The sequence below is a fragment of the Procambarus clarkii genome, chromosome 21, assembly GCF_040958095.1.
Source record: "Procambarus clarkii isolate CNS0578487 chromosome 21, FALCON_Pclarkii_2.0, whole genome shotgun sequence".
NCBI lineage: Eukaryota > Metazoa > Arthropoda > Malacostraca > Decapoda > Cambaridae > Procambarus > Procambarus clarkii.
The window spans coordinates 31,620,311-31,647,493 of record NC_091170.1 but is presented as its reverse complement, the minus strand read 5'-3'; the positions used below and the strand labels follow the sequence as shown (position 1 = coordinate 31,647,493).

The following is a 27,183-nucleotide window of genomic DNA, read 5'->3' as shown; positions in this document are numbered from 1 at the left end:
AAAGCAACAGCTAAACATGACTACGTTATCACAGGTAGGGGGGAAAAATAAATGCCTGGAGCAAGACAGGACATTACATATATTATGTAACTGTATAAAATCTTAAGTTAATTAAATCAGTGATTTCAAACATTAATATATCTGAAGGCTTAGTGTTATTACACTATTCATATCAAATTCTGATCACTTCCTGCATTGCTTTTTAAAACTTCATTCTTCATATCTGTTCAAGATTTAGCATAAAACTGCATTTGTAAAAGTAATAAAGTTCAATCAGTTTATAGCACTGTCCTGTGCTTTTCACTATCAAATTAGTTTATTTGTGTGTGTATATGTATGTGTATTATTATTATATATATATAAATATATATATATATATATATATACATATATATATATATATATATATATATATATATATATATATATATATATATATATATATATATATATATATATATATATATTTATTTATTTATTTTTGGCTACCACGTCTGGTGCAATTGTAGGGACCCATGGCCTTGAAGAAGGGAACACAGAGCATTTAGAGAGAAACTTGCCACTTAACTCTGAATACGTATGAGTGTTCACTTCTCCTACCATCCCTTTTTTATGTTGTACACTTAATTAAACAAGGTTATACATATATATTATATATACTGTGTATATATATATATGTCGTACCTAGTAGCCAGAACGCACTTCTCAGCCTACTATGCAAGGCCCGATTAGCCTAATAAGCCAAGTTTTCATGAATTAATTGTTTTTCGACTACCTAACCTACCTAACCTAACCTAACCTAACTTTTTTCGGCTACCTAACCTAACCTATAAAGATAGGTTAGGTTAGGTTAGGTAGGATTGGTTAGGTTCGGTCATATATCTACGTTAATTTTAACTCCAATAAAAAAAATTGACCTCATTCATAATGAAATGGGTAGCTTTATCATTTCATAAGAAAAAAAATAGAGAACATATATTAATTCAGGAAAACTTGGCTTATTAGGCAAATCGGGCCTTGCTTAGCAGGCCGAGTACGATGTTCTGGCTACTAGGTACATTATATATATATATATATATATATATATATGTATATACATGTATGTATGTATAAAATCAGTCACTGAGAAATAAGTTGGGGATTTGGAATTTTAGTAAAGATCATACAGTGGAAACAAGTTCTTTACTTTTTCTTTTTTCTTTGCTTTCCTTTCTTTCTTTAGTTTCTTTACCATTTTCCTTACTCTTATCTTTTGTTTTCCCTTCTTTATTTCTATCTTTACAATCCTTCTCTGTTTTACTTCTATCTTTTACATCTTTATTTCTCTCTTTTTTTGACTTTTTTCTTTTTGATGGTTTAGGGGACTTTCCCAAAAAGAGTGCTTCATGGAAGTCATCAGAGCTCAAATTTGATTCTTCAACATGTAACACTGAGCTAAGAGCACCATCAGTTGGAGACTTAGGAAACTGAAATACCAACCGTCCTTTCTCTGGTTCTGATGCAGACCGAGAAACTCGTAGTTCACCAAGAAGGAAAGGTGAAGTGGCTCTTGTAGCTTGGAGAGATAACGATGACAGATGGAGACAAGTTCCACTTGGTCGTGCAGAGACTCTTGGCGAGAGACTTGCAGAACTTGGCACCACCAGAGAAGAAGATCGAGATCGGCTATATATGGGTAAAGGTGAGGTGTCTAGGCGGGCATCAATACGAGACCTCGGCTCTGGAGTACAGCATAAAGGAAGTGTCAAACTTGGTGACCGTGTTTCTCTGTGCTGAACCTTAGGGGAACGTGGTTCAGGCGATCTGCAAATTGACACTCCACTGATATAAAGTGTTGGTGAATTTGGTATCCCCGTCTCAGATTCATATTCATTTGAACTTTGATTTTCAAGTTTAGAGGAATGAGAAATGTGAATTCTAAGACCTTTCACATTTGATGGGGCACTACTACTTTGTTCTGTGGAATTACTTTCATCTTTATCAGTACCTTCATCTACTATTAACTGAAAAGAGGGTTCATGTTGAAATACTGGGTCTAAATCAATGCTAGCATCACTCCCTCCACATTGTTGATCTAATGGATTCTCCAACTGACTTAAAATTCCACGCACTTCCATGTCCATCATAGGGGAGTCCATATCTCCAATAATCTCTGAAGCAGCTCCTGGGTCAGTGTTTTCCACATCTCCACTTTCTGATTCCATATCTATACTTTCTTGCTTAGGCTTTGACAATCTAAGTCTAGCAGTCTCTTCTGGATGGTCCTGATGAACATGATCAGAGTCTATCATACATTGTGGTTCTTCAGAGCTTTTTAAATCTCCAAGGGACTGGGATCTGCGTAGATCTCTCCGTAAATCATGTGATGGGCCAGGTATCAAGAGATGTCCATTTTCATGGAGATCGCCATACTCAAAATGTCCATCTTCTACTTCACTAGCAACCTTTGGAAAGCAGAGAAGGTCTTTATCTGTTTTATTATCCCAGTCCTTGTCCACATTGAGATTTCTGAAAAAAAAAAATTGAAGTTACTAGTATTTATAAGCCTCAGCCCCCCCCCCCCCCAAAAAAAATCCCACATACCACTGAGCTAGAGGGTTGTTAGTCGTGCCCCACAACAGTAAAGTAACCAACAAAGAAAAAAGAAAAAGGAACAAAATTAGCCCCCACCAAAAAAGGGGGTGGAGGACCATGAAGTTGGTCCTCCATTTAGCCTATTTTAGTTTACGCTGGAACAGCCCTTCAGACCATAAATGACACACTGCTCTTGCAGGTGGTTATTGAAAAGTAAATAATAATAATAATAATAATAAACAAAACAGCGTTGAATGTAATGAAACACTTTTTTCTGGACGAGTCCCAGTGGCTCCCTGAAACCCTGAAGCTATCTTGCTGAGATGGCTCCCAACTACTAGGGTCCTATGTCACATCAGCTATGGAGTTCTGCTTGGTCTTTGAGGTCCAGAACTAGAAATTGCTCCTTCCTGCTCCCTCACAGAGGTGCAGAGAGCAGGTGACACACTGCCACCCCACTGGCAAAGAATTGCAAAAAATCAGTAAACCCATACAGACCACTGTGGGGTTCAAAAGAACCAAATCCTAGAAACTGCCAAAAGAACTCTAAAGATAATGTAAACAAATAATTGAATCTCTCAAAATTAGTACAAGATGCAGACGAGGAGTCACAATAACGTGGCTGAAATATGTTGACCAAACCACACACTAGAAAGTGAAGGAACGATGACGTTTCGGTCCATCCTGGACCATTCTCAAGTTGATTGTGAATGGTTATGCAGTCTCCTCGTCTGCATAACTCCTGGATATCCAGCATATTTCCCAAGACAATCTGAATACCTCCCAAGTGAACTGAGAGACTCTCCCAGGGAACCAGAATACACTCTCAGGGATACAGGTGACTCATCCATGAAAGTGGGGAATTTACTAGGGGATTCAAAGATTTTCCCTCCCAAGAATCCAGAGACCCTCCACTCCCATCTAGGCCTAGTATATTCTTGCCAAGAATCTAGGGATCTTACCTTGGGGATAAGACTATTTGAGACATTTCTGGTTATGGAGAGGTGAACGACATTAAAGCTTGGCTCAGAAAATGCATCTCTGTGGATCCTTATAGGCTTAGGATCAAGGAAGTAACTGAGGAGGCCAAAGCTCAGAAAGATAAAGAATTATTTAAATAGTCAGAAATATATAAAGTGAAGTGACTTCACTTTCCAAAGTTCAAACTTTGTTCAAAAGGTTTTTTTTTTGTTAAAAACAAAAAAAAAAAAGTTCAAACAAAGTAACCAAAGTTCATGACTGGATAGTTTGTTAACCTACAACTTATATACTATGTAAAATATTATTCATTATAAATTCATGCATTTATGTACAGTATTATAACAACTATGAGCAGGGCAATATTTTAACCACTGACTGCTTCCAAGTCTGGAATAACTGCTATTCTTCCTGTTGAAAAATTAAAACAGAATGCATATATATTTGGCATGGTGCATGTCATATTAAGAAAGAAAATACAGTGAACACAAATTTATGAAACAAAACTTGAGATACCTTAGACTGATCTCCTTATTGACCAATTTCTTCAGGAAATAATCTACAGCAATTTCAGCACTAGTTGGTTGATATGAAGTGGCTCCTTCAGATATATCTGGCCGTGGCCAAGCAGAAGCTTCATCTTGGGCTACTGCTACTCGACTTCCACCATAGGATACCTCGTACCCTAAAATGTTGCTCGCTAGAGTTGCTCCTGAACCACTACCTCCAGCACTACACCCTAAAAATATCATTGGCACTACTGAAAAATCAGAAATTCTTATTCACTTTACATCTATTTAATTAACATCTTATGTTTTAAAACTACCTTTTACAAAAGATTAGGCAACACAACTCCTATATCTGACAGTACTTTATAATGTCTTTTAGTTAGGAAGACTTTAACAATGCAGAATAAATTAAATACTGTAACACGAAGTATTGTACTATACTGTACAGTAAATTTAGTATGAGAATAAGTAATAGAAAGCAGTACTGCAGTTTAAAGGAGTACTGTACTGTACAATGTAATAAAAAAGTGACATAAAGAGCCTCCTTATATGATTATGATAAATTATATACATAGAAGCAATTAAGCAAAATAAAAGATTAAATATTGTAAAACAATAGTTGTCGGAAAAATATATAATATTCATTATGTGCAGATTAATTTTTCATTATGAGCTTTGCAAGACGTTTGGTTGTCTGATAAGGGGCCTGTTTGCCGTGGTGTTGAATCAGCTTCTGGTCATGAAAAGGCACTACGGGCTCACCATAGCCCGTGCTACTTGGAACTCTGTTCCAGGTAGCGAATCTTTAACAACAACATTCTGGTCATGTGGTGCCTTTTCCAGATCACAAGATCTTTCAGTGATGGAGAATTTTGCCTGGATTGGGGGGTCAATGGTCTTACCTTTACACTTCCACTCAAGTCCAGCTTCTTACCATGTTGGTCAGCTTAGACATTTTTGGGCCAAATATTCCTCTTGGCCACAATTTGGTCAGTTCAATCCTGGTTTCTGGCCCTTCTAGCCCATTTGTTGTCCCAATCCTCTCCTCTTTCCGAGTCTTCACCTCTCCCAGCACATTGATGGCATGATCTATATTGATGTTTTAAGGTTTTCCTCTGATCTTTGCTTATGGAAATTTTAGAACTTTTCACCGTCATTTGTATGCGGTCGAGTGGTGGGCCGTTTGGTATTGCATTTGATACTTTTTTCATGATGACATCATGAGGTCTCTTGGCTTGCCTATGGACTATCCATCTTTCTTTGATGAATATCATCTGCATCAGTTCCTAATTGTAATGTCTTATCTTTATAGGCTCTTCTTGGATTGAAGATTCATGTCTAACACTGTCACCTCATATTATTTGATCTTGACAGAGCCTCTCTTGCTGGCTGTTTGGAATTGATGTTGCTTACCCCACATTTTCTAGTTGTCTTGGTTGCTCTTTCACCTCAGTACACTTCACATCCTTTTGTAGCCTTCTTGGTGACTCAATTGTCTAGTCATTTTGTCTTTTCCTCGCTTTTGGGTTTCTCCCTCGGTTGAGGATTTCTCTATTAATGCAGCATTTCTCCTGGTTCTTGTTTCTGCCTGTCAGGTAAGAGAACTTAACATTCTTCTCCAGAAGTGAGATGTTTTGTTGTTTCTTCATTTTCTACAACAGCAGCTTTAATATACGTGCTCCATATTCTCATTAGCTTGTATGCAGATAATGAGAATATGGAGCAAGTATATTACTGGCATAATATACGTGCTACATAACTTTCCCTCCCATGAATGAAGAGAAATACACTTGCCAGCTATTTGTGCTGTACAGGTCTATGCATTGTTTGTTAATGTGGTCTCTTACATTCCTTATACCAAGGCTTGTCTTAACCAGGTCATCCAGAAGGTCGTTTGGCTTGGGCAGCCAGAAGTTTATCCTGCTCTCGTAACTTGCAGAAATTTGCTGCTTTGTCAGATTTTTCTCTACATGTTTACAGTAAATATTCGACTTCAAGGCCTCAGGTGGTCCAGTTTTATGTCATTTGGCTTCACTGTATTTCAATGGCACTTAGGCATTTTCTGTATAGCTGATATTCTTTCATTTCCAACCCTCCTCTCCTGCTGTCTTCTTCCATAGGTAAGCCCAATCTATCTTTTTTGGTTTATTAATTTCTTGTTTTTCAGAAAAGATGGTGACCTCTACCAAGGCATCCTTTTAATTAGCTACTGAGGAGTCCCTCCCAAAAATTAAGTGTTGAATGTAATGAAGTGCTCTTTTCAGTTAGACCACTAAGTAGCTCCCTCTATTTCCCTGTTCCCTTCTTTCCCATGCATGTTGGGAGGGTTTCTGTTCAATTAGCTCATGAAAGCTGCCTGGTGGAGACCTTAAGTGGCCTGGGGTATTATTTGGTACCAGTTGGATACATCAAGACAGGGTGTTTACCCAGGAATGATTGTTCCCCTTGTTTTTCACTGGATTACTAACTTTCTTGAAACATTTGCTTTTTTTTTGATGGGCCAAAAATGTTTGGTGGGATTTGCTTAACTTTGGGTTGATCTCTGACTCCTGAGTGTCCCCCTCACATCATAGAGCACTAGACTATGGTCCTTGGTCCCAGTAAGTTGGAGGGGGGTCTCAGAAGCCTGTGCAATTACCTAAAGCTTGGCAGCCCCAAGTGCAATAGCCATGGGAAACTACCAAGTGGCCCACCAGAAAAAAACACTTCATTACATTCAACGCTTGACTTATGTGGTGGTAGAATAAGTCCGAAAATCTTAATAAATCTGCCTCTCAACTGTGTTTGGTCCTGAGCAGGTCAGAAAGCAGGATGACCTCTGTACAACACCTTCAGCAATGTTTTCTTTGTCTTAACCTTTAATTTCTTGCTGATGACAGTACACTTCACTGTTTATTGCTTATACAAGATACAAAGATTTGTAGTTTCTGATTCTCTTTCTTGAGACTCAGTACAGTATTTACCTTTTTCTAAACCTGATTCTGCCTGAACTCAAAACAATATTTTTCAAAATTTGCAGATCGAGATAGTGTCATAACCAAATTAGCAACAGGTAGGCCACACTAATGTAGAGACATCTAAGGTATGATCGAATGCACAGGAAAACCACCCCAAGGAAAGACTTGGGAAAATTGTTTGAAAAGCCCCAGTATATCCCTGATCCATGCATTTTGAAAAGCCTTTAGATGTACCAGTACTACAATGTCACTATCTTACCATGAAAAGGCTGACGAGGCCGATGAGAGCAGCCCTGTCGAGAGCCCCCAACAATGGGATGTTCTAGTTGGGGCCCTACAACTGGGGCTGAAGGACCAGGTACAGCATCAACATGGGAAAAGCGGCACACCAGAACCTCTACCTCGTCCAGGAGCCCAAACCACCTTCTTCCAAGACCATGACCTGCAGGAAGAAGAAGGTTGAGGCTTCAGCCATAACACAAGGCGGAACAGCTAAAAAAAAAAAAAAACTCCAAAACTAGTGTACAACCTCATCTAGGACTAGGAAAAGGAAAGAAAAAAAAATGGAGGAGTGAAAGAGTGAAAGTGTTCAAACAGACTCCTGGAATAATCCCAGCATCGCCCACCTATAGGGAAGGCACGCATCACAGAAATTCACAGTGATTTTCTAGCCACGGCAAGAGCCGATGAAAAGGTAAGCAAAATGTCCAACCCCCTGCAGCTGAATCAACAAGGTACGGAGTAAAATTATTTCTGGCAGGAAAAAACTTGGCAACATTTATCAGATAATACTGAACTTTAAAATTAGCCACAAGATGTCACACAAAATGAGTGTGACATAGACCTGCCCAGAAGCCACAGCCTATACCTCGATTGGAGCAGCAGAGTAACATTTAACGATGGAAACAGCCACCTTCAAATCAAGCACCTGGGACCTGTTGAACAATAATCACTTTCCCCACAGAGGAATTGTAAGCCTGATACAGTACCCAAAATCAAATGTGTAAAAAAAAAAAAAGGGCCATTCCAAAGCATGGATCCTGTCCAATAACAGAAGCAACAACAAAGTTTACCTAGTCTTGGGCACATGAAACTGAGACTGAGGTGGACCTGTGAAAAACTGGAAAGTCAGCAACATGAAGAGGAGAAGAAGTGCAGTCACCTCAAATTGAGTTTGAATGTAAAACAGCTATGCAACCAGGAAGCAAGTCCTCTCACTCCATGCCAGTGTTATAAATAAGAGTCCCTGAAAGGAGTCTTACTGGAGAGGAAAGGGTGGCAAATCACACACACATGTGGAGAGGAAGCTGATTGCTCTAGCCTGAGCTTTGGCCTATTTGAATCTCCCTTCTATTTGAAGCTTGTACAACTAGCACATGAAACTGTTTCAGCACCACAGCCATAAACGGCTGCTTTGAATCCGGTTGACACACGACAGCACCTTTCTGGTACAGAGGGTCAAATTCACTGATAGACCAGAAACTCAAAATCCTTACAAGAGGGGGAACATGGTCAGAACCCAAAACAGTACAAAATTTAAATTGCCTGCACTAAACAGGTATAATGCTGAAAGAATGGCCATCAGTTTCAATCGCAATCAATTTGTGTCCTCAAGGTGCTCAAATATAGTGCTATCAACCAGACAATAAAAGATGAGAGCATGCTCATGTATGAGTAACAATAAAACTCAAGCTTATGTAATGAAACATCTTTTTCTTGTGGAGCCCCTCAGTAGCTTACTGAGCTAAGCACCAGTTCAGCCAAGTTTTAGCAAAAATGCACTAGGCCTTCAAGATTCACTTTTGCTCACCAGAACCAGAATCTGGTTCTCTCTACAAAGCAGAGAACTCAAGGATCAGACTTCAATCCAAAACTTAAATTAGGCCCAGGCAGGAATGAGGTAAATGATTATTGCCATCCTGTTGGCACCCTAACTATGATTTGCCTAACCACCATCATGTGGAAGCCTGGGTCACCAAGGGTCCCAGCCAGCCTGCCCCCTACTCACTTGCCTGGTCACAGTATTGGGGCATGGAACCTTTGATGGGTTGGTATTCCAGGAATGTCTGTTCCACTGGAGCCATTTATTTATTATTGTTTCATTTTTTATTCACAATTGTGTTTTATAACACTCACACTGCATGTGCCCTAGCTTTTTATTTCACATTGACAGAGTTCAATGTCTAGAGTTCCCTTTCCTAGAAGTTGATTCAAATTTTCCTGCATTACCAGAGATAACTGCTATAAGGGGGGGTTTTGGGTTCCTCCTCTGTGAGCTGACTCCTCTTGAGTCACCTTGAGCTATTTCTATGACTCCACTGCATATCCAGCTTCCACTAATGTCCCCCTTATCCTACCCCTTTTCAATTTAAATAGGAAACTATATTGTCCACCATATCTATTCTCCTCACTATCTTGCATGTAGAGATCATATCTCCTCTAAGATTTTGAGGTTGAGTTCCCTTAATCTGTCCTCATACCTCAGCATTCTTAATTCTGGTACTAATCTAGTTATAAACCCCTATACTTTACATTTTCTTTTTGCTTCACAGAGGTGTGATTTCAAGCTGGTGCTTACCTGTAAGTGACAATGGGGTAGCGATATCTAGCTCTTTATGCCTTATTTATACCTGGCACGCTAAATTACCTCTCTCAACATTAATGTTTTTCATCGTATTTTCTTGCAGAATCTTGCATAGAATGCATGTTAATGGCACTGGACTATATGTTTGTGCTTCATGTATGTCCCTTTTCTTAAATATTGGAACTACATTTGCCTTTTTCCAGATTTTAGAAGCTCTACCATCTCAAAGTGCAATGTTGAATACTCTAGTTAATGGTCAACACAAGATCTCTGCAGCTTCTTTCAGTAACCTGCTTTTGTTACTGCTTACTTTTTTATGCTGCTTTTGTTACATCCAGTTCCTTCAGGTATCCTTTTACCTCTCCTACATTAACTTCAATTCTGTCTAGTGTTATTTTTGGTTTTCTGTTTTCACTTGTACTTGGACATTGATCATGTTCGGGTTTCAAGACCTGCTGGAACTTCTTGAGTTCTTCACACACTTCTTTGTCACTTCCCTGAGTATTACTCCATGTCCCCGCAGTCTAATGAGATGGTATCTTACTGTTGTTTTCCTCCGTATAAGGTTGTGCAACAGCTTAGGTTGACTCTTTGCTTTTGCTGCAATGTTATTCTCAAACCATTGCACTGCTGCCCTTTTGATTCTTGAGAACTCATTCCTGGCCCTCTTTAGTGCTTCCCCATTTCTATCTGAACCCATGTTCCTACACTTTGTCCATGCATTTTTTGTCTTCTCTTTTTCCTCCTCACACTGTCTGTTGAATCATGGGTTTGCCAGTATTCTTTCAACAATTTTTCTCCCAAGTAATATGAACTGTTCTGTTGCTTCTTTGCATTTCTGTGTTATGAGTTTCATTTCATTTGCTGACTTTCCTTCCATTTCAATCTCCCATTGAACCTCCTGCATTCCCGTCTTCTGTATTCTCTTGTCCCTTCTCCCATTTCCAACTCTGTCTTTCAGTTCTACAATGTAATCAAACACAATAACAGAGTGGTCACTGGCTCAAAGTGGGACCTTATATTTTCAGTTCTCTACATCATTGTACAGCATACTAAGTAATTTTCACACATAGACAGTGCTTATTGGCATGAGAGACTCCTTGTTTAGATAAATGCTGTTCTTATGTTCACTAACTTCCAATATGCTGCTGATGTAATCCTGTTCATATAAGCTTCTAGTGTTAATGTTAGGATTATCTATCTAGTTGGGGCACATCACACACATACACACACACAGTCTTGTGACCTGTCTACTCCCAGGCATTTCTCTCTTGGTATTTCTTGTAATTGCATCTTCGTTATGGTGTACGTATTCTCCTATACATAACCTATCTCCCCTTCTCATCTTCATTACCTTACACTTATGTGAATTGAATTCCAGCAGCCATTTATCTGCTCACACCTGTAATTTGTCAATATCCACCTGTAGCACTCGACAGTCCTCCTCATTAAGTTTCTTCATCTGCAAACATTGACATATAGAAGCTCACTCCCTCTGGTAAGTGTTCATAAATTAAAAATAGTAATGGTCCTAGGACACAGTCCAGGGAAGCCCCACTATCCACTCCTTTCCAGCCTAACATAACCTCTCAGATTATGACCCTTTGTTTTCTGTCCATCCAGTACTCTTATTCTATTGTATCATCGTCTTGTGTATTAGTTTTTTAAGAGAAACTGTATCATAAGCTTTCTTGTAGTCTAGGAAGGTATAGTCTATCCATCCTTCATTCTCTTGTATTATTTTGAAGACCCTGCCATAAAAGTAAATAAAGTTTGTTAGGTATGCTTTTCACTCAGAATCTTTGTTGTTCTTTCATTATAAAAGATTCATCTCATCTTTCATTTTTCATTCATTGCTTCACGTATGTCCCCTTTCTTGAATATTAAAACTACATTTGTCTTTTTCTATATTTGTGGAAGCTCTACTTTTTCTAGTGATATGGTGAAAGCTTTTGTTAATGGGTAACACACAATCCCAGTAGCTTCCTCTGTTCCCTATGGTGATACCTGTCCAATGTGTACGGCAGTTCATTGGGCATAAGCTTCATTGTGTGTATGTGTGAGAACTAGAGTTTCAGCATTCATTACATACATGCTCCTCTAAGGCAAAAGAGAGTCAAACTTCTTCCATTCAAGTGTGTCTCATATTACAGTGGTTAAGAGATTTATGAATGGGCTCAATGGTCACAGAGCATTAAGAATAAAAACAAATAGTTAAGAATAACAACATATAATCTTATTTGAGAAAATTCACTAATAAAGAAAAAGTACTGTATTCAGTTATTTCCATTTACAATAGCTAGAAAAACAATCTATTCCTAAAAATTGCTGTTTTTAGTATGTCTCGTTTATAATGCAGATGGCACCCAATCTTTAGGTATTAAAAATGCAATGAAAGTTGATAGATTTTAATAATAAACTTTAAAATCTGTACGACAAATTTTCAGTTATAAGTGTTACACTAAATATTTACATCCAGCACAAAGAAATATAAAATTCATTGTCCAGTTAAATTGATTTCAGTGAATTTTTAATACTTTATATTTAATCTAACCATAAATGAATGAAGCACAAATTATATAACCCAAAACATATGTACAGTGCCGGTTATACTAAATATGCTGTGGAAGAACAAGACAATTGTCAAGATGTTGGCAGAAAAGTGACTCCCGAATCAAAATTGCATGTGTAATTAGTATTCAAACATGCCATCAAATAATACAGTCCACTACATGATCCCAATGTGAAATAAGTTTGGATCATTCATGCTAGGCCCAAGAGCCTAATGCTAAACTAAGAAGTCTACTGAATTTGGCACTGGATAATTGGCATAATTCTAAAAAAATCTGTCAATATGAAATATATGTTTGGAGCAAAAAATAAAATAAAGGTACAGGTAGTTGTATAATTTTCATGATTTTTCATATTTTTTTAAATTTCCATACAAATTTTCATTTTTTCCATTTTCCATTTTTCCAATTTTTTTCCAATTTTCCACAACAATTTTCCAAAATTTTCCATGGCCATGGAAACTCTACTATCCAATTACAAATGTTCCTCAGTGAACAAAAGCTTCAGAGCATTCCAGGCACACCATGATAGAGAGTTAACTTAGTGATGCAAATCGTACACATTACTAAAAATCTTATACTAAACTCCATGAGACATCAAATGTTCCTTCAGTTATATGGATAAGACAATGGTTATGTAATCTTATAAATCCCCTTGTAGAATCTCATTACATCACAAAAAGCACTCAATATAGAGTGGCTGGGTGATCAACCACTCTTCAAACAATACATGACATGTATGATTTCATGAGACCCACTGACGACAGTAGAGAAGCTGAAAACATAAACCCTGACAGTCTTTAAGATTGTGATAAACACATAACAGAATGCACAATTTCTTTGATCAAACAAAGTAATACAGTGCATCCTCACTCTAACAGACCCCGCTCTAACAAATTCCTGGATGGTCCAAATTCTATTTGGTACAAATTGTTCAGTGGAACATACAAATGTTCGATTAAGTGAGGATTTTTCGTCCAAGCTGTCACTGAGGCCGAGCGTTGGGGGGCAGCTGTGTTATCATCATCCATGATCCACCTAATCAAAGTGTAAACTATTGTACAGTGCTTAAAATTTTCATCAAACTTAAAATATAACATAATATTTTACAAGTTACCGGTATATTCTACAATACTAATATTCAAAAAATATACTTAGAACAGCTAAAAGTGAATACTATTACATTGCCAATTGCTATTAATGTTCTTTACCCAAATAAATTTGAATTTAGGTTCAAATACAGTACTAATAAAATACAAAAACCTTAACAAAAATACTAAAATACTGTACGACAAACTATCATACAAGTATTATTGTCACTCAGTAATAACTCAAAATTATAAACAAAATGAAAAAGTCCAGCATTGAATGTAATGAAACTATTCTTTCTGGAGGAGCCTTAGTAGTTCTCTAAATCTATCTTGTTGAGATTGCTTCATACTAAAAAGGTCACATCAGATGAAGTTCTGCTTGGCTTACCAGGTATCAGAGCCAGAACCTAGGTTCCCCTCCTCACAAAGGCATATGGAGCGGGTGATAATGTACCCAGAAATAAAACTCCAGAAAGTGAGCAAAGATTTATGAGCAACTTGAGGGTTCACAGGAAATGAAGCCTCAAAACAGCCAAACAAATCTGCAAACAATTCACACAGAACAAAGGATTGACTTAACTAACTTGAAACTCGTTAGTACCAAATACCATCACTAGGCGGCCTCAGCCCTCAGCTGGCTCCCCAGGTCAATTCTGGAGCTAATGAACAACTCAAAGATGAACCAATGAACCTGCATGGAGGGGGGGGGGGGGAATCAGGGAACCACTGGGGCTCTTCCAAAAAAAAATATTTCATTACAGTCAATGCTGAGTTACTGGAAGGAGTCCCTTAGTGGTTAGCTGAAGCTAACTAAACACAGAGAACAAAAATTCCACTTACAGAACCAGGAAGGAGGAGAGGTGGCAGACATTAAGATAAAGAGAATTCTAGGTGGGAGACATGGCCTAAAGCCACATACATGACTGACTGGGACCAGGAATATTGACCAAATACTGGGCTGCCTGAACCCTGTTTGACTTACGAGGAGAGGCTAGAGGCATTAAATATGCCAAAACTAAAAGATAGAAGAAAAAGAGCTGATATGATCACCACTTACAAAATAATATCATGAATCAACCAAACTGACAAAGAGGAGTTCCTGAAACCAGCAACTTCTAAAACAAGAGGACATAGATTCAAGCTAAGGAAATACAGGTACCAAAAAAAATTAGTTTTCTTTTGCAAACAGTGGTAGATAGTTGGAACAAGTTAAGTGAGAAGGTGGTGGAGGCCAAACCTGTCAGTAGTTTCAAAGATGTAAATCTAAGTTATTATGTAATGTTGGGCCCTCCAATAATTGTCACATAACTATAACTGATAGGGAATGGTTTGCCAATGATCGCTCTATCATATGCCCCATTCAAAATGATAAATACAGAACATAGTAAACAAATATTTTGTGATTTTTAAATATGTGAATAAAGATGGGTTATGATGAAGATATTTCATTACACTGCTCTCCTGGTAAGTCACAAATCATTACATGCATTATGGTGGATAAAGGCCCCTTTTTTTTTGGGGGGGGGGGGGGGATGGAGGGAATGGGGGGGAAGGAGGAATGGGGGGGAAAGAGGGGAAGAGGAATTTCATGGGGGTTTGATGGATCAAATGAAATCCCTTATGGAATGAATTGGCCTTGCTCCATATAGCTTGTTCAAACTAGAATAAACTGTACAGTACATGGAAATGTGTGCATGATGAAACTGTTCAAGAAAGAACATTGCTCAGCTCAGAATAACAGATGATTTATTCATAAATCAAGACACATGCAAAAATATATAAAATAAATAAGACAGAAACCTAACTAAAGTGTAATTATAAATAAATTTCTTTATGTTCATGTAAACCTGATTATTTTTATATATTTTAAAGGCCAACTTAACACTTTTGCTGCTAGATACCGTTACTGTCGTCCTAAAATCAATAAACGCAGTTCGCAGGACAACAATACCGTTCAAAATTAAAATACCAAGTATTGTATTTGTAAAAATTCCATTTATTGTCCGATTATTATGGGACTTGTTTTAAAATGTCTTCCTGTTCTCTCTATAGCCCATGTACCATCACTACACTGGTGCGTGGGTGGCCACCAACGCAGCGGGTGGATGGCCACCCACCCTACCCTCGACTCGAAATGTGTGCCCGTTACAGTTGTTTTAAATCAGTATTTTTTTGTTACTGCCTTTATAAACACGAAACAACACAAAAGCGAATGATATAATGTAACAATGTCGGGTATGAATAACAACTGTAAACAATGACGAAAAGACAGTTTTTTCACATAATGATGTACATTATTTTATTTTATTGGTATTTTTGTTCTTCTATTTGACCTTATATGCATATATCCCTCAAGAGCATTCTATTGCGAACAATTTGATACCAAAATAAACGACGTAGCACAGAAATTGAGGTGAGAAAACTGTAAAAAGTATAAACATTGAAGTGGGGTTGTCCGCTCACGAGCACCATGCAGCTTACATTGTGGTGCACTGTGGATGGTCTGCCAGGGCGGCCAAAATGTTCAAATTAGCTGCATTCACACAGAGAGAACATGGAAAACAAACACTTGTGCCCCCACTACCTCTTTATAACAATGACAAAATTACCTATCTAAACAGAATCAGCAGTAATGGATTTTACCTTGATTAGTCCTTGGATCCCCAGTTCCATCCCATCCTTGCTCCCTTGAATGCTCTTGCAACCAAGACAATCTTCTTCTGGCTTCATCCTCAATCATTTGAAGCCGAGACATTTCAAGAGCAATGAGAAGCTCCATGCTGGAATCACATCCTTCCCATGATGCAGCTTCACCATCACCTGTTTAATGTGACATGTATTCACATTAAAATCTTATTTTACTGCAATGGAAATACTGAAACATACTTGTATAAATGCACAATATTTATAGTAAACAATGATGACATTTCTCCCAAATATTCACAATCTTTCTTGTGCTCAATTTTTTTTTTAATTACATTTCAAGCATAGGTTAGATATATGTACTGTATATATGAATAGGATTGGTTTGATATAAATAAGTGCTTCCCTGCATGTGTCATTATTATGCTCTTACAACTTTGTATCTACCCTGTGTTGATGAGGCTTGTGAAACTTAAAATGTAGCTGGCCAGAAACAGTATAGAACAAGAGTAGATGGTTAGAATAAACTACAGGCAGTAGCGAGTGCTAAAACCATTGAAAGTTTTCAAATTATTTGATAAAATATGTAAGCATAAGACACCGTAAGCAATTGTAGATCTCTTCCTGTAACTATAAAGCGGCAATCACAATAGTTCACTATCATAACATGAATACAAAATTCCTTTCCTTAAAATTATAATCAACTAGATGCTTTGCTTCTCATACCTTGCTCTGGTAGGTACTTGGCCTGCTGGGCACATCGTAAGGAGCAGAAGTCATGAATGGCCCCAGTTCTAGGGTTACGGGCACGAGGCCGTGGACAAGATTTTTTGTTGCATTTTCCTAGCAGAGTCAGAGTTAGTGCCTGGTTCAGACTGCTGTCCTATAGAAGAGAAAAAATATTTGTGCCATATTTATATATGCAACAGACCTTCGCTACTTGATGGAAACATGTTCATGAAACACCTGCAAATGCTAAAACTTCAAATGTTAATTCTAAGAGCATATGAGAAAAAGAAGGTTCGATTTGCTGACATAAAACTATATTTTGAAAAGAATTAATTACAAATTTAAGAAACAAGTGATGAATTATGCTTGGGAATGTGTGTGGACAAAAGTAAGGAAGCGTATGTGTCCGAGTGTGTGCATTTGGTAGTTTAATTATCTAAGTGTAGTTATAGGATAAGAGCTATGCTCAAGGTAGTTCTGTCTTCCCAGTATCCTTTGTCATGTGAGACTTTGAATCTATTGATGGTTTTTGGCATCCATCACTTTCTCATTTAACTTATTCCAACTATCTACCACTCTGTTTGCAAAAAGAGAACTCTAATATTTGTTTGGTATCTTTGCTTCCTTAGCTTGTATCTATGCCTTCTTGTATGTGTATGTGTCTGAAATTACTTGTGTAGTTACAGAATGAGAGCTACACATGTGATGTACTGTCTTCCCAGTACTGTTTTATGATGCTTTGAAACTACCAACGGTTTCAGTATCCACCACCTTTTTACTTGACTTGTTTCAACTGTCTACCACTACCTGGTATGCCTAACAGGTGTATCAGGCATGATGCAGCTTGATATGCCTGTTAGGGCATATCAGCTGGCATCCACCTTATGAGTTTGTTTTGCTCAGTTACAGTGATCTGCTGGGCACATAATCTAGATCACTGTAACCGAACAAAATGAACTCGCAAAGTGGACCCTGCCTGATATGTCTTAACCTCATCACGAAGGTCAAAAAGAAGAATCACATGGGAAAAGCAAACCCCACAGGACTCTGGGTCGTATGCATCACTGAACCAACAGGCAGCATGGTGGAGGCAAATGAGCAATTGTTGTCTTATGGCATGGACAATGAGCAACCCTCAAACTCGCATAAAGCAAGAGCAGGTTTGGGGGATATATCCATAGGACCACTGAACTCACAGGGCATTTCCAAGGCCTGAAGAGTAAAAAAAAAAAAGGACACCCAGACACTGGGTACACTGGAAGGCGAACCACAGTGCACCCCCATCAGCCAAAGCTGCGCCTGACCCAGGTTAAGGCAGAGAAGTCACAAGACCCCTGACTCAACCTGCATGAGGACCACCACAGGCAGGAGGACCTCAAAGGAAGCGACTCCCAAACACTCAAGAGAAGAGTGTTTGGGAGTTTGGGTTTGGGAGCACTACCCTCTGGCAATGCAAGGGTAGTGCTAGGGAGCACACAGGAAAGGTAACCTTGAGCACATCCAGCTCCAAGCATTCAAAAAACCAGGCTTATGCTACATCACAGTGTAAAGGAAGAGCCACCAAAGCAAACACCCAAAATCACTTAACAGAACAGAGGAGTGTTACCACTCCAAGTGGTAACACGCTTTCACTTTCTCTGTTTGCTGTGGGTGGTACGCCGGGCTTTTGGACTTTATATGCATTTAATCCTGTAGAGAATTCTATTGCAAACATATTGATATCAAATAGAAAAACCTAGGATGAGAATTGAGATGACAAATTTGAAAAGAGTATACACTTTTCAGTATTACTGCACTCTCTAATGGAATGCCAGGCACACCTTGGGGTGGCGCAGCACTCTCTTGCTGGGTAACCCCGGCCTGCTTTCATCTTGTCGGCGGGTGGAGCGCGTCACGTTTTTTTTTACATTATATGCATATACTCCTGTAGGGAATTCTGTCGCAAACACATTGATGCCAAAATGAAAGACCTAGGATAAGAATTGAGGTAACCAAAGTGAAAAGAGTGTACACATTTTATTGCTCTTGCACGCTCCCGGGTAACACGCTCTCACTTTCTCTGTTTGTTGCGGATAGTACGCTGGGCTTTTGGACTTTTTATGCCTTTAGTCCTGTAGAGAATTCTATTGTGAACACATAGATACCAAATTGAAAAACCTAGGATGAGAATTGAGATGACGGAAGTTGAAAAGAGTATACACTTTTCAGTATTACTGCACGCTCCCATGGAATGCCAGGCCCCTCTTGGGGTAGCGTTGCGCTCGCTCGCCCAGACCTCCAAAGTGGTAACATAAGAGTGGATCATGTACCCGAGGGAGTGTCAGAATGAGCAAGTTTGGAAATGCTTGTCAACCCAAACCAACTGTTAGGAAAATTAGAAAAAATTAATCTGTGCACTAAAATTCAAAGCATTTGCTAGATTTATGTTATGTTATGTTTTCAATGATGGAAAATTAATGATCCAAACAAAAGCTAAAAAAAACAGGTTTGTTTATCTAGTCACATAATAAACTATAACCAAATTTTAAGTTAGATTACTTGAAACACGCCCGAATAATTGAAAACACTGCGTAATGTCACTGTAAATATCAATAAATCAGGATACAGTACAAAAGTAACATAAAACTATTTTGTACAAATGCAGAAATTTGAGCCAAAATAGATCATAAGGATTGCACACAGCTGCTGAAATTAATATAATAATTTCTTAACATATATATTAATATAACTTAGACTTCCATATAAGACTCAGTAATACCTCTTCATCAGAATCAAGATCAGGCCAGTCTAGTAATGCAGCCAAATTTGTGTGGCGACCGCGTGAATCTTTCACCCATGGCTGAGAAGGGTCTAGCGCTCGGCCCATGGCTTCAACATTCTCCATCTATTCAGACGGAAGGAAGAGATAAACTGTTTAAGATTCTTAATTATTATTTTGTATAAATAATAGGAAAGATGGAGTACAATAAACCTATTTCCAAAACAAAACGTGCTACATTAAATAATATACAGTACAAGTTTGTAATACAACCACATGTGAGAAGCTCCTTAAAATAAAAATAGGATATTGTTTAACTGTTGAAAGAGATATACTGTATATAGTCCATTTCCCCCAAAATACAACTGTCCACAGATGAGTAGTTTCGTGAAAGTAGAGAGTATGAGGGACTTACCAAATGCATAAGTTAGGTAAGGATGAGTTGGGTAGAATTACTGTAGTGTCAGTATTTTTGGGTAATCATCCAGGCATCAGAACATCCTGGAATTTACCTTTCAGTGTGTTCCAAAGTATGCAAAATCAAAAGTTGACAAGGAAGAAAATAAAGAAAGAGGAAATTGTGAATTTGACATGAAGTTGCACTAAGAATATAAAAAGAATGAGAACTATTGTATGATACAGCTAAAGAGGTGAGGAAGGGACAGCATGGAAAAGATAAGGGACTGGTAAGAAAAGGAAGGGGCAGTGTTTACCCTGTAGAAACAATTGTTTGCCTGGCCATACTTTGATGTGTTATACTTCAAAATCGAGTGATTGGTTGATACAATAGCCCACTCACGGGCTATTCATGCCCGTGCCACCTCTTGGGTGGCTTAATCTAACTTGCAACTGAGGATATTGAAAAATCTTTAAAGAAAATCCAGGTTACTTTTCTTAGTTAGCCAGAAAAGGGCATCTCACAAAGTTGAGACACTGTCTAATGTGAATATTACATACTGTACAAATAATATGATGTATGAGTAAAAAAGGAGAGGAGGGATGTAGCAAACTGTGATTAGTAAGACACCATACATTATTTAGTTGATGAAAGTAGAGGAAAAACAATGAACTATAATGATGTCTACCAAAGAAGAGGAAGTCAAGAACTTACATTAAACAAATGCATGGCTTCCAATGTGGCATTTTTTTAAATTTCTTACTAACAATACTGGATTTAGAACAGTTAGTGTTAGATCACATAGTTGATCCTAGAATAGTACAATGCAGGTACATGGAGCAAACATTAAACAAGATTTTTCTTTAAAAGGATTTTTACAGTTTAATATACGTTTGTCAGTAAAAACTTGCATCTTCTTAAAACAACGTCAAATGCTGGTTCTTACATGCGTGTTCAGACTGCTGCTTCTGATCCTTGGGGGTAAAAAAAAGTCATGCTTACTTGTTCATATTCAGAAGGCAGTGCAGAGGAAGTGTTGCTAGCAGCAGACAAAATGTTAGGAGTCAAGACCAAGGTACACCATCAGCACAACATCGAATTCACCCTCCCCATCATCATTATCATCAGCATCAACTTCCTAAAAATTTAGGTCAGGGAGGAATAGGGGCAAAAATGATAAGCAACAGCAACAAAATTATAATTAAAAGTAAGGGTATCAACATATGAGCATTCCTACTGAACATAAGAAAATAAAGTTTAACTCTGGATTATCTGCTTTCCTTTATTGTACATACAAATGTATTTAAATAAAAAAGTTACAATTCAGTTTACTCAATTAGTTAAAAGTTCTTTATAAGATTTGTGTTATAAAACCAGCATTGAATGCAATGAAATGCCTCTTTCTGGTGGGTCTTTGGTGGCTCCATCGCTAATCACCTGGACAGCTCCTCACACATTATGTCACACTACGACCTTATGAATCATTAAAGTCTACTGAAAACCAGAGGCCAACACCTAGTTCCATCACAGAGGCACAAGAAGCAGGGAATGCTAGATCACCATTACCAAGAACTCAGCCACCAGAAAGATAAAGTGAAACTAAATAGATAGGCTCCCTCAGTGGATCCCTGTTTTTCCTCTCAGCATAGAGAATAAAAACAAATGGTATACACATTAAGAGCAGAGGAGAGCATGAAATTAGGAACTCTCAAAAAAAGAGCAGTGCTGGAGAACAGAAAAAGTGGACAAAGCAGAACACCAGCCCGAGGGCAGCTTTCTGGCCAACTGAACAGAAGAACCCAGTAGAAGACCTAAGACAACAAAACCCCAGAACAAGAGACTAACGACACTGGAACAAGAAAACATGATAATCCCTAGAATCAATGGTAGCCAGTTGACTCAACAGAGCCAAGAAAATAGAATGCCAACCACGAAAAAGAAAAATGCTCACAAGGGGCAAAGGAACAAAAACAAACCCCACAAAAGTCCACAGACTGAAGAAAAACAAGAGACAAGTAAACAACACCAAGAACCCCAATCAGCCACTGTAACAAAATCCCCCCACCAGAAAACTCGTGCAATGGACCCAAAAGAATTTGAACCCTGGTTGAGCCATCAGATGTACCACCTGGCAGCAAATGGTCCTAGCCCAGAAGATCCAGGAGAAGCAGCCGAATCAGAGGGTAGACACAAGAAACCCACAAGTCCAGGCCAGACAAGAGGCAAGCATCCCCGAACACCACAAGGCCAGGGACTGGAGCTATGGAAGGTGGAAGCCACCAGGACCAAGCCGATGCACACAAGTCCACCAGAAAACATCCAAACATAACACAAAACAGACCGAAAGGAGTGACAACTGCCCACCCTGGAACAATGGGATGGAATCAAGAGACTACTTATACAAATTCAGGACATGCCCTGCAAGGCATAAAAAGTCAGCATTGAATGTAATGAAATACCAATTTCTGGGTGAGCCCAAGTGGTTTCCAGAAGCTACCACACTCATACAATGCCAAACTACAGTACTAGGTGCCATCAGTTGCCGAGTTCTTAATAGCCTACCAGGGACCACGAGCCAGAACTTGCCGCCCCCCCCCCCCCACCTCACATAGGCACAGGGAGCGGTGGGACTATGAAAACCTTTTTCTGTAAATTTATTCATGTCTGCCACCACCAGGGGAAGGCACCCAGAAAGTCAGCAAAACAAAACTGGCTACTGCTTGGTTAGAAATGAGACCATAGCCTCAAAACCGCCAAAAAAGAACTCCCACTCCCCCCCCCCCCAACAATGTAAACAAACGATAAAAAATTTGTGAAATTAGAGCAAGCTAGTTTGGCCCTTCTCCAACCCCCCCCCCCTCATTTGGGGGAAGGGGGAGGCAGACCGGGTCAGCCAGCTGCTTCACCACCAATTATTATGATGATGGAACCTTCCCGACACCCTGGGAAAGAGAGGGTGTTAAGGAGCTATCGGGTCTGCCCAGAAATAGGCATTTTATTATATCTAACACTGGTTTTCTGTGGGTGGGGGGTGGGGGGAGTCATTTGTGGATCCCTGAAGCAATGTACACATGGAGAAGGAAGAAAGGGCACACACCAGGGAGGAGGAAGCACTGCAGGTATCAAGATGAAGATAGACCAATGGCTGCAAAACATGACCCAAGGCCTCACAAAGCCGCAGAAGACTGGGAACATCCACAAGATATCCCTGGATGCCTGGCCTGGACCCCTGTTCGACCACTAAAACCCCTGTGCCTGAAGAGAGGCACAAGACATACCAGCAAAAAGCACTGAAAGATCAGCCAATGGAAGCACATCAAAGGCACAACAGTAGACCACAGGCTGACTAGACCTTAAGACAATGCAGATGACCTGAGAAACATGAGCCCTGGAACAGGGAACAAGGGAAACCAGAGCAAACCACAAAGAGACCACTCAAAAACAGAGCCAGAAGCACGAAGGCAGCGGCATAAAGCTTGCCACCTGCCACAGCACACAATATACCCCCAGTAGAAACAAGCCAAGCGTCCACCAAAGGGCCCCACCTGAAGCCCACCGACTCATTTCCAGCCAGAAAAAAAGGAGCCGGCAGCACCCTAACAAGGTGCCCACAACTGCCAAAAAAACAAACGTCCTGGCACTGACGGTTATCAATGAGCATCTTTACTTGGCAACCAGAAGCCAGAGAAAGCAAAAAAGAGCACATGCTGAAACAAGCTACTACTGATGGAGTCACTGGAAATAGAGTGGACAAAAGAAAAGAAAGAACCTGGTCAAGGGACCAGGCAAGCTCAGACAGAGCAGGTGAAACAATATACAAGAAAGTATGCAAAACGGGGCCGAAGAGGAAACCACCCTGAATACGAGCTGAAGCAGCTCTGCCAACAAAGCAAGAAGAGAAAAGACAACAGTATACAGCAGAAGATGCTGAACAAGGAAAAGCCAAGAACAAAACCAAAAATACAAAAGTTATGACAAAGGGATAAGATCGAAGATGGTACGCAAAGCCATGACAAACTGTTGCTGGGAGGACTGCTAACAGGACACTATTAACTAGCCACCTTATCACTATCAAGATAGTGATATGCATGAGGCAAAATCTCAAGACATGATGAGTGGCGGAGGTTGAACCAGTGAAGTACGTCACTCGCCCAACCCTCTGAAAGAGGCAGAGCCACAGAAAAATGCCCAGGTTCAGACACCGAGCAAGCAGCGCCTGAAACCAATGCTAGGCTAGCCACCAAGGAGCCAGAAGGAACACCCTCCAACCTGTAGGACTCCAACCATGCCAGAACCCAGAGCAACAGTCAGACCGGGAAAATGAGGTAAGGGAACTCCTATCTCTACCAGTTTAGCTGAAATGCATCCACCGCTAGAGCCTCGCAGTCATGTAAAGGCACCGCTCAAAGTGGCAGATGCCAAGACCATACTGATGCGCAGAGGTCGACATCTAGACACTCAAATGTCTGGCAAAGGCAGAGGAAGGAAGCAGCGTAGATTCCATGGAGATGGGAAGGAACAGGAACAGACTATTATCCAGGGCATTGGACACTCCCAGAACATGAACAATACCGATAGCCAAACCCGGTGAACTGAGCAAATGAATTACTTGAAGCGACCAGCTCCAAAGACACTAGACCAAAGAGACTATCTGCCAGTTAAGACAATGAACCACAGGGAAGCAGTCCGATCAGGGAGCCTGATCACAGAGCCCGGATAAATCTACACTCTCCGCAGCACCTGCCACACGGCTGCACACTTCCAAGCTGTACAAAACACCCAAGTAGGGGAAGGAGGGCCACAACCCTGGCCAGACTGGTGAGTGCTGGTTACAAAACCCCAGCTGAGGCATCCGTGAAGACATTTAGCGAGGGAGGAGGAGGAATGTGCCAGGGAATTGAACTCAGAAAGCTTCAAAAAGGGAGCTGGGGATGCAGCAGCCGGTGCAGGGCCTCCAGAGTCTGCACCCAGCAATCGAGAGACAAAAGGTGCTGCCATGACGAAACTAGAACAACCTCCAAATTTTTCTATCACTAATTTTCAGTCATTTCTTTACATTGCTGGGGAGTTCTTTTGCCAGTTTTGAGGCTGCAGTGTCATTTCTAACCAAGCAGTAGTCTGTCTGTTTTGCCTGATTTTCTGGGTGCCTCTTACTGGTGATGGCACACATGAATAATTTTACATAAAAGGTTTTCATGCCACCGATTCCTGTGTCCTCTCTGAGAGGAGGGCCAGATTCTGGCTCGTGGTCCCCAGTATGCCAATAAGAACACTGAGACTGACGGGACCTATCAGTTTGGCACTGTATTAGTTTAAGGGAACCTCAAGGGGCTCCCCCCAGAAAGAGCTACCGAGGAGCATGCAGTGGAGCTGCAGCACAGAGCCCAGAGGAAGATATGGAAGCTGCAGATTAAGTCATGCCGCAGCAAATCAACTGAGTGCCCAACAAAGAGGAACAGAGCAACCACACAGTGAAGCCCAAGGATTAGAGGAAACAAAATTCCAACCCCCCCTTCCCCAAGAGCTAATGCAAAGTCAAGTGCATAGAAGCTGGCAAACAGCCAATAAAGCCCAGCAATAGGCCCCGCAGGGCTTATGGCAAAAACAGAAAACCTGGAGAGCCTGGAGCCAAACCACCACCCAGGAGCAAACCAAACATGTCCCAAAACTCTGGCTCTCATGCAAGCAACGTGCATCAACAGAGAACACCGAACCTCCAGTTGCAGGAGTACCACAAGCATATAATGGAAAACAAAAGTGTAAGTTGAACCAAGGACAGGCAAATGTCCCACTACTGCTACACCCCATTGCCCACCCAACCTGGCAATACAAAGGAAGGATAAAGAGAGCAAGAAGAAACAAGTGCATGTATGCAAATGCCCCACAACTGCAAAAAGCAGCACAGACAAACCAAGCACCAGGCAAAACTGGGAAGTGAAGTAGAACAAAGCCACTAGAAATAAGAATAGGAAACCCGGCTACGGCCCTAATCAAGATCCAGCCAAGCACAAGCCCATGACAGAACCAACTGGAACTCCGGTTGGGCAACCAGGAACCGGATCTAGGTTACCCTGGGAAGAACCAGACTCCTCCAGCTGGCAGACTAAGTAAAATTAATTAGACAGTGCAGAAGACTTACACTAAACAAACATTCTGTAAAGCAATGTGAGTTTCTCTTGGGGATAAGAAAACAAGTGGATATCTATCCTCATTAGTAGAAAGATGCCACACGTCTATCTATAATGAGAGGCTAGCCATGCATGTGCATCAAGAGTTAAAGGCTCAAGAAGAGGTGCAAATGGTGAAGGCAAGGAGTATCATAGCCACCACCAGGACCCCTGGCTTCTATATATGCAGATTGGATGGTAGCCCAAATCAGTCAGTCATTGAGGCAGGCCCAGATGCAGAACCACAAATGCCTGAGAGGATAACCACATAACCCTTAAAATGTCAAAGGTGCTAGAATCACCAAAAGTGAAGGACTCAAAACATTAAATGAGACTGCTTGGCTGACATAAATCTAACCAGGGTCCAAGAACAAGAGAAACAGGAAGAGCCAGGGGGCGGCCCACACAACACGGAAAACAAACCAAGAGGTTGCCCACAAAGCCAAAAGGAACAATCTAAAGGTCAAGCAAGAAACAGAAAAACCAAATGCAGCCAAAGAAAGTGAAAATAGACCACAAAATTGGAGAGACCCACTCAGGGAGGAGAACAAAAACAAGAACCCAACAAGGAGGGGGGGGGGGGGCGGGAACCCGCAATCCTCAGTGCCCAACCACCTCAAAGACCAAATGGAGCCACAGAGGAGATGCCAGTCCAGGACATCGACACCAAAACAGAGGCTAAGGGCCACTCCTATTTATCCCCCAAAAGCACTGGAATATCAAATAAAAGATCCAAACATATGGGTCCAAGAAAAGATCCAAGACTGTATACCATACAAGCCATCACCCCACAGCATTGTCAAGGGGTGAACCTGAATAGGCACCAGCAAATGCCTAACCCTGCCACAAAAGTCAAGGTAAACAACCATAGCCACAAACGTCAAGGTAAACAACCATAGCCACAAAAGCAAAGGTTAACATCCATCACCATAGGAAACAGGTCCACTGCAGTCACACTAGAGCAATGGTCAGCAAAAAATCCCAATGCAGCAGAAAGATGTGACCACTGCAAACCAAAGTTAATATGGCAATGGTCAAGGAAGCCAAGCCAACTTGTATGAGAGCATAAACAAGAAAAAATGGGGATGAAGGAAACTAGCCACCCAGACTTATCCACAGACAGACAAACATGCAAGGTGCGAAGAAATCGTCTCAGCCAAGCCAACCTCAAACCCTGAATATCAACACCTGCCAAAGCCACAGACATGAACAAACACTTATGTTAT

At 40.2% G+C, this 27,183-nt stretch overlaps 1 protein-coding gene across 2 annotated transcripts in view; it reads right to left on the bottom strand.

Moving 5' to 3' along the window:
• Positions 1-454: 454 nt before the first annotated feature.
• The window catches only part of LOC123760651 (ankyrin repeat and IBR domain-containing protein 1), an 85,103-nt gene continuing 58,374 nt past the window's right edge, over positions 455-27,183 (bottom strand). The window contains exons 15-20 of one of the 2 annotated variants that reach the window (XM_045746410.2): positions 19,394-19,519; positions 16,633-16,789; positions 15,907-16,083; positions 7,278-7,460; positions 4,069-4,291; positions 455-2,508 (exon numbers count right to left, since the gene is read on the bottom strand). In XM_045746410.2, coding sequence (XP_045602366.1) covers positions 1,161-2,508; positions 4,069-4,291; positions 7,278-7,460; positions 15,907-16,083; positions 16,633-16,789; positions 19,394-19,519 — 2,214 coding nt within the window. In that variant the 3' untranslated portion in view covers positions 455-1,160. The remainder of the gene's footprint in view (positions 2,509-4,068; positions 4,292-7,277; positions 7,461-15,906; positions 16,084-16,632; positions 16,790-19,393; positions 19,520-27,183) is intronic. The other variant, XM_045746411.2, reaches the window with a different exon arrangement.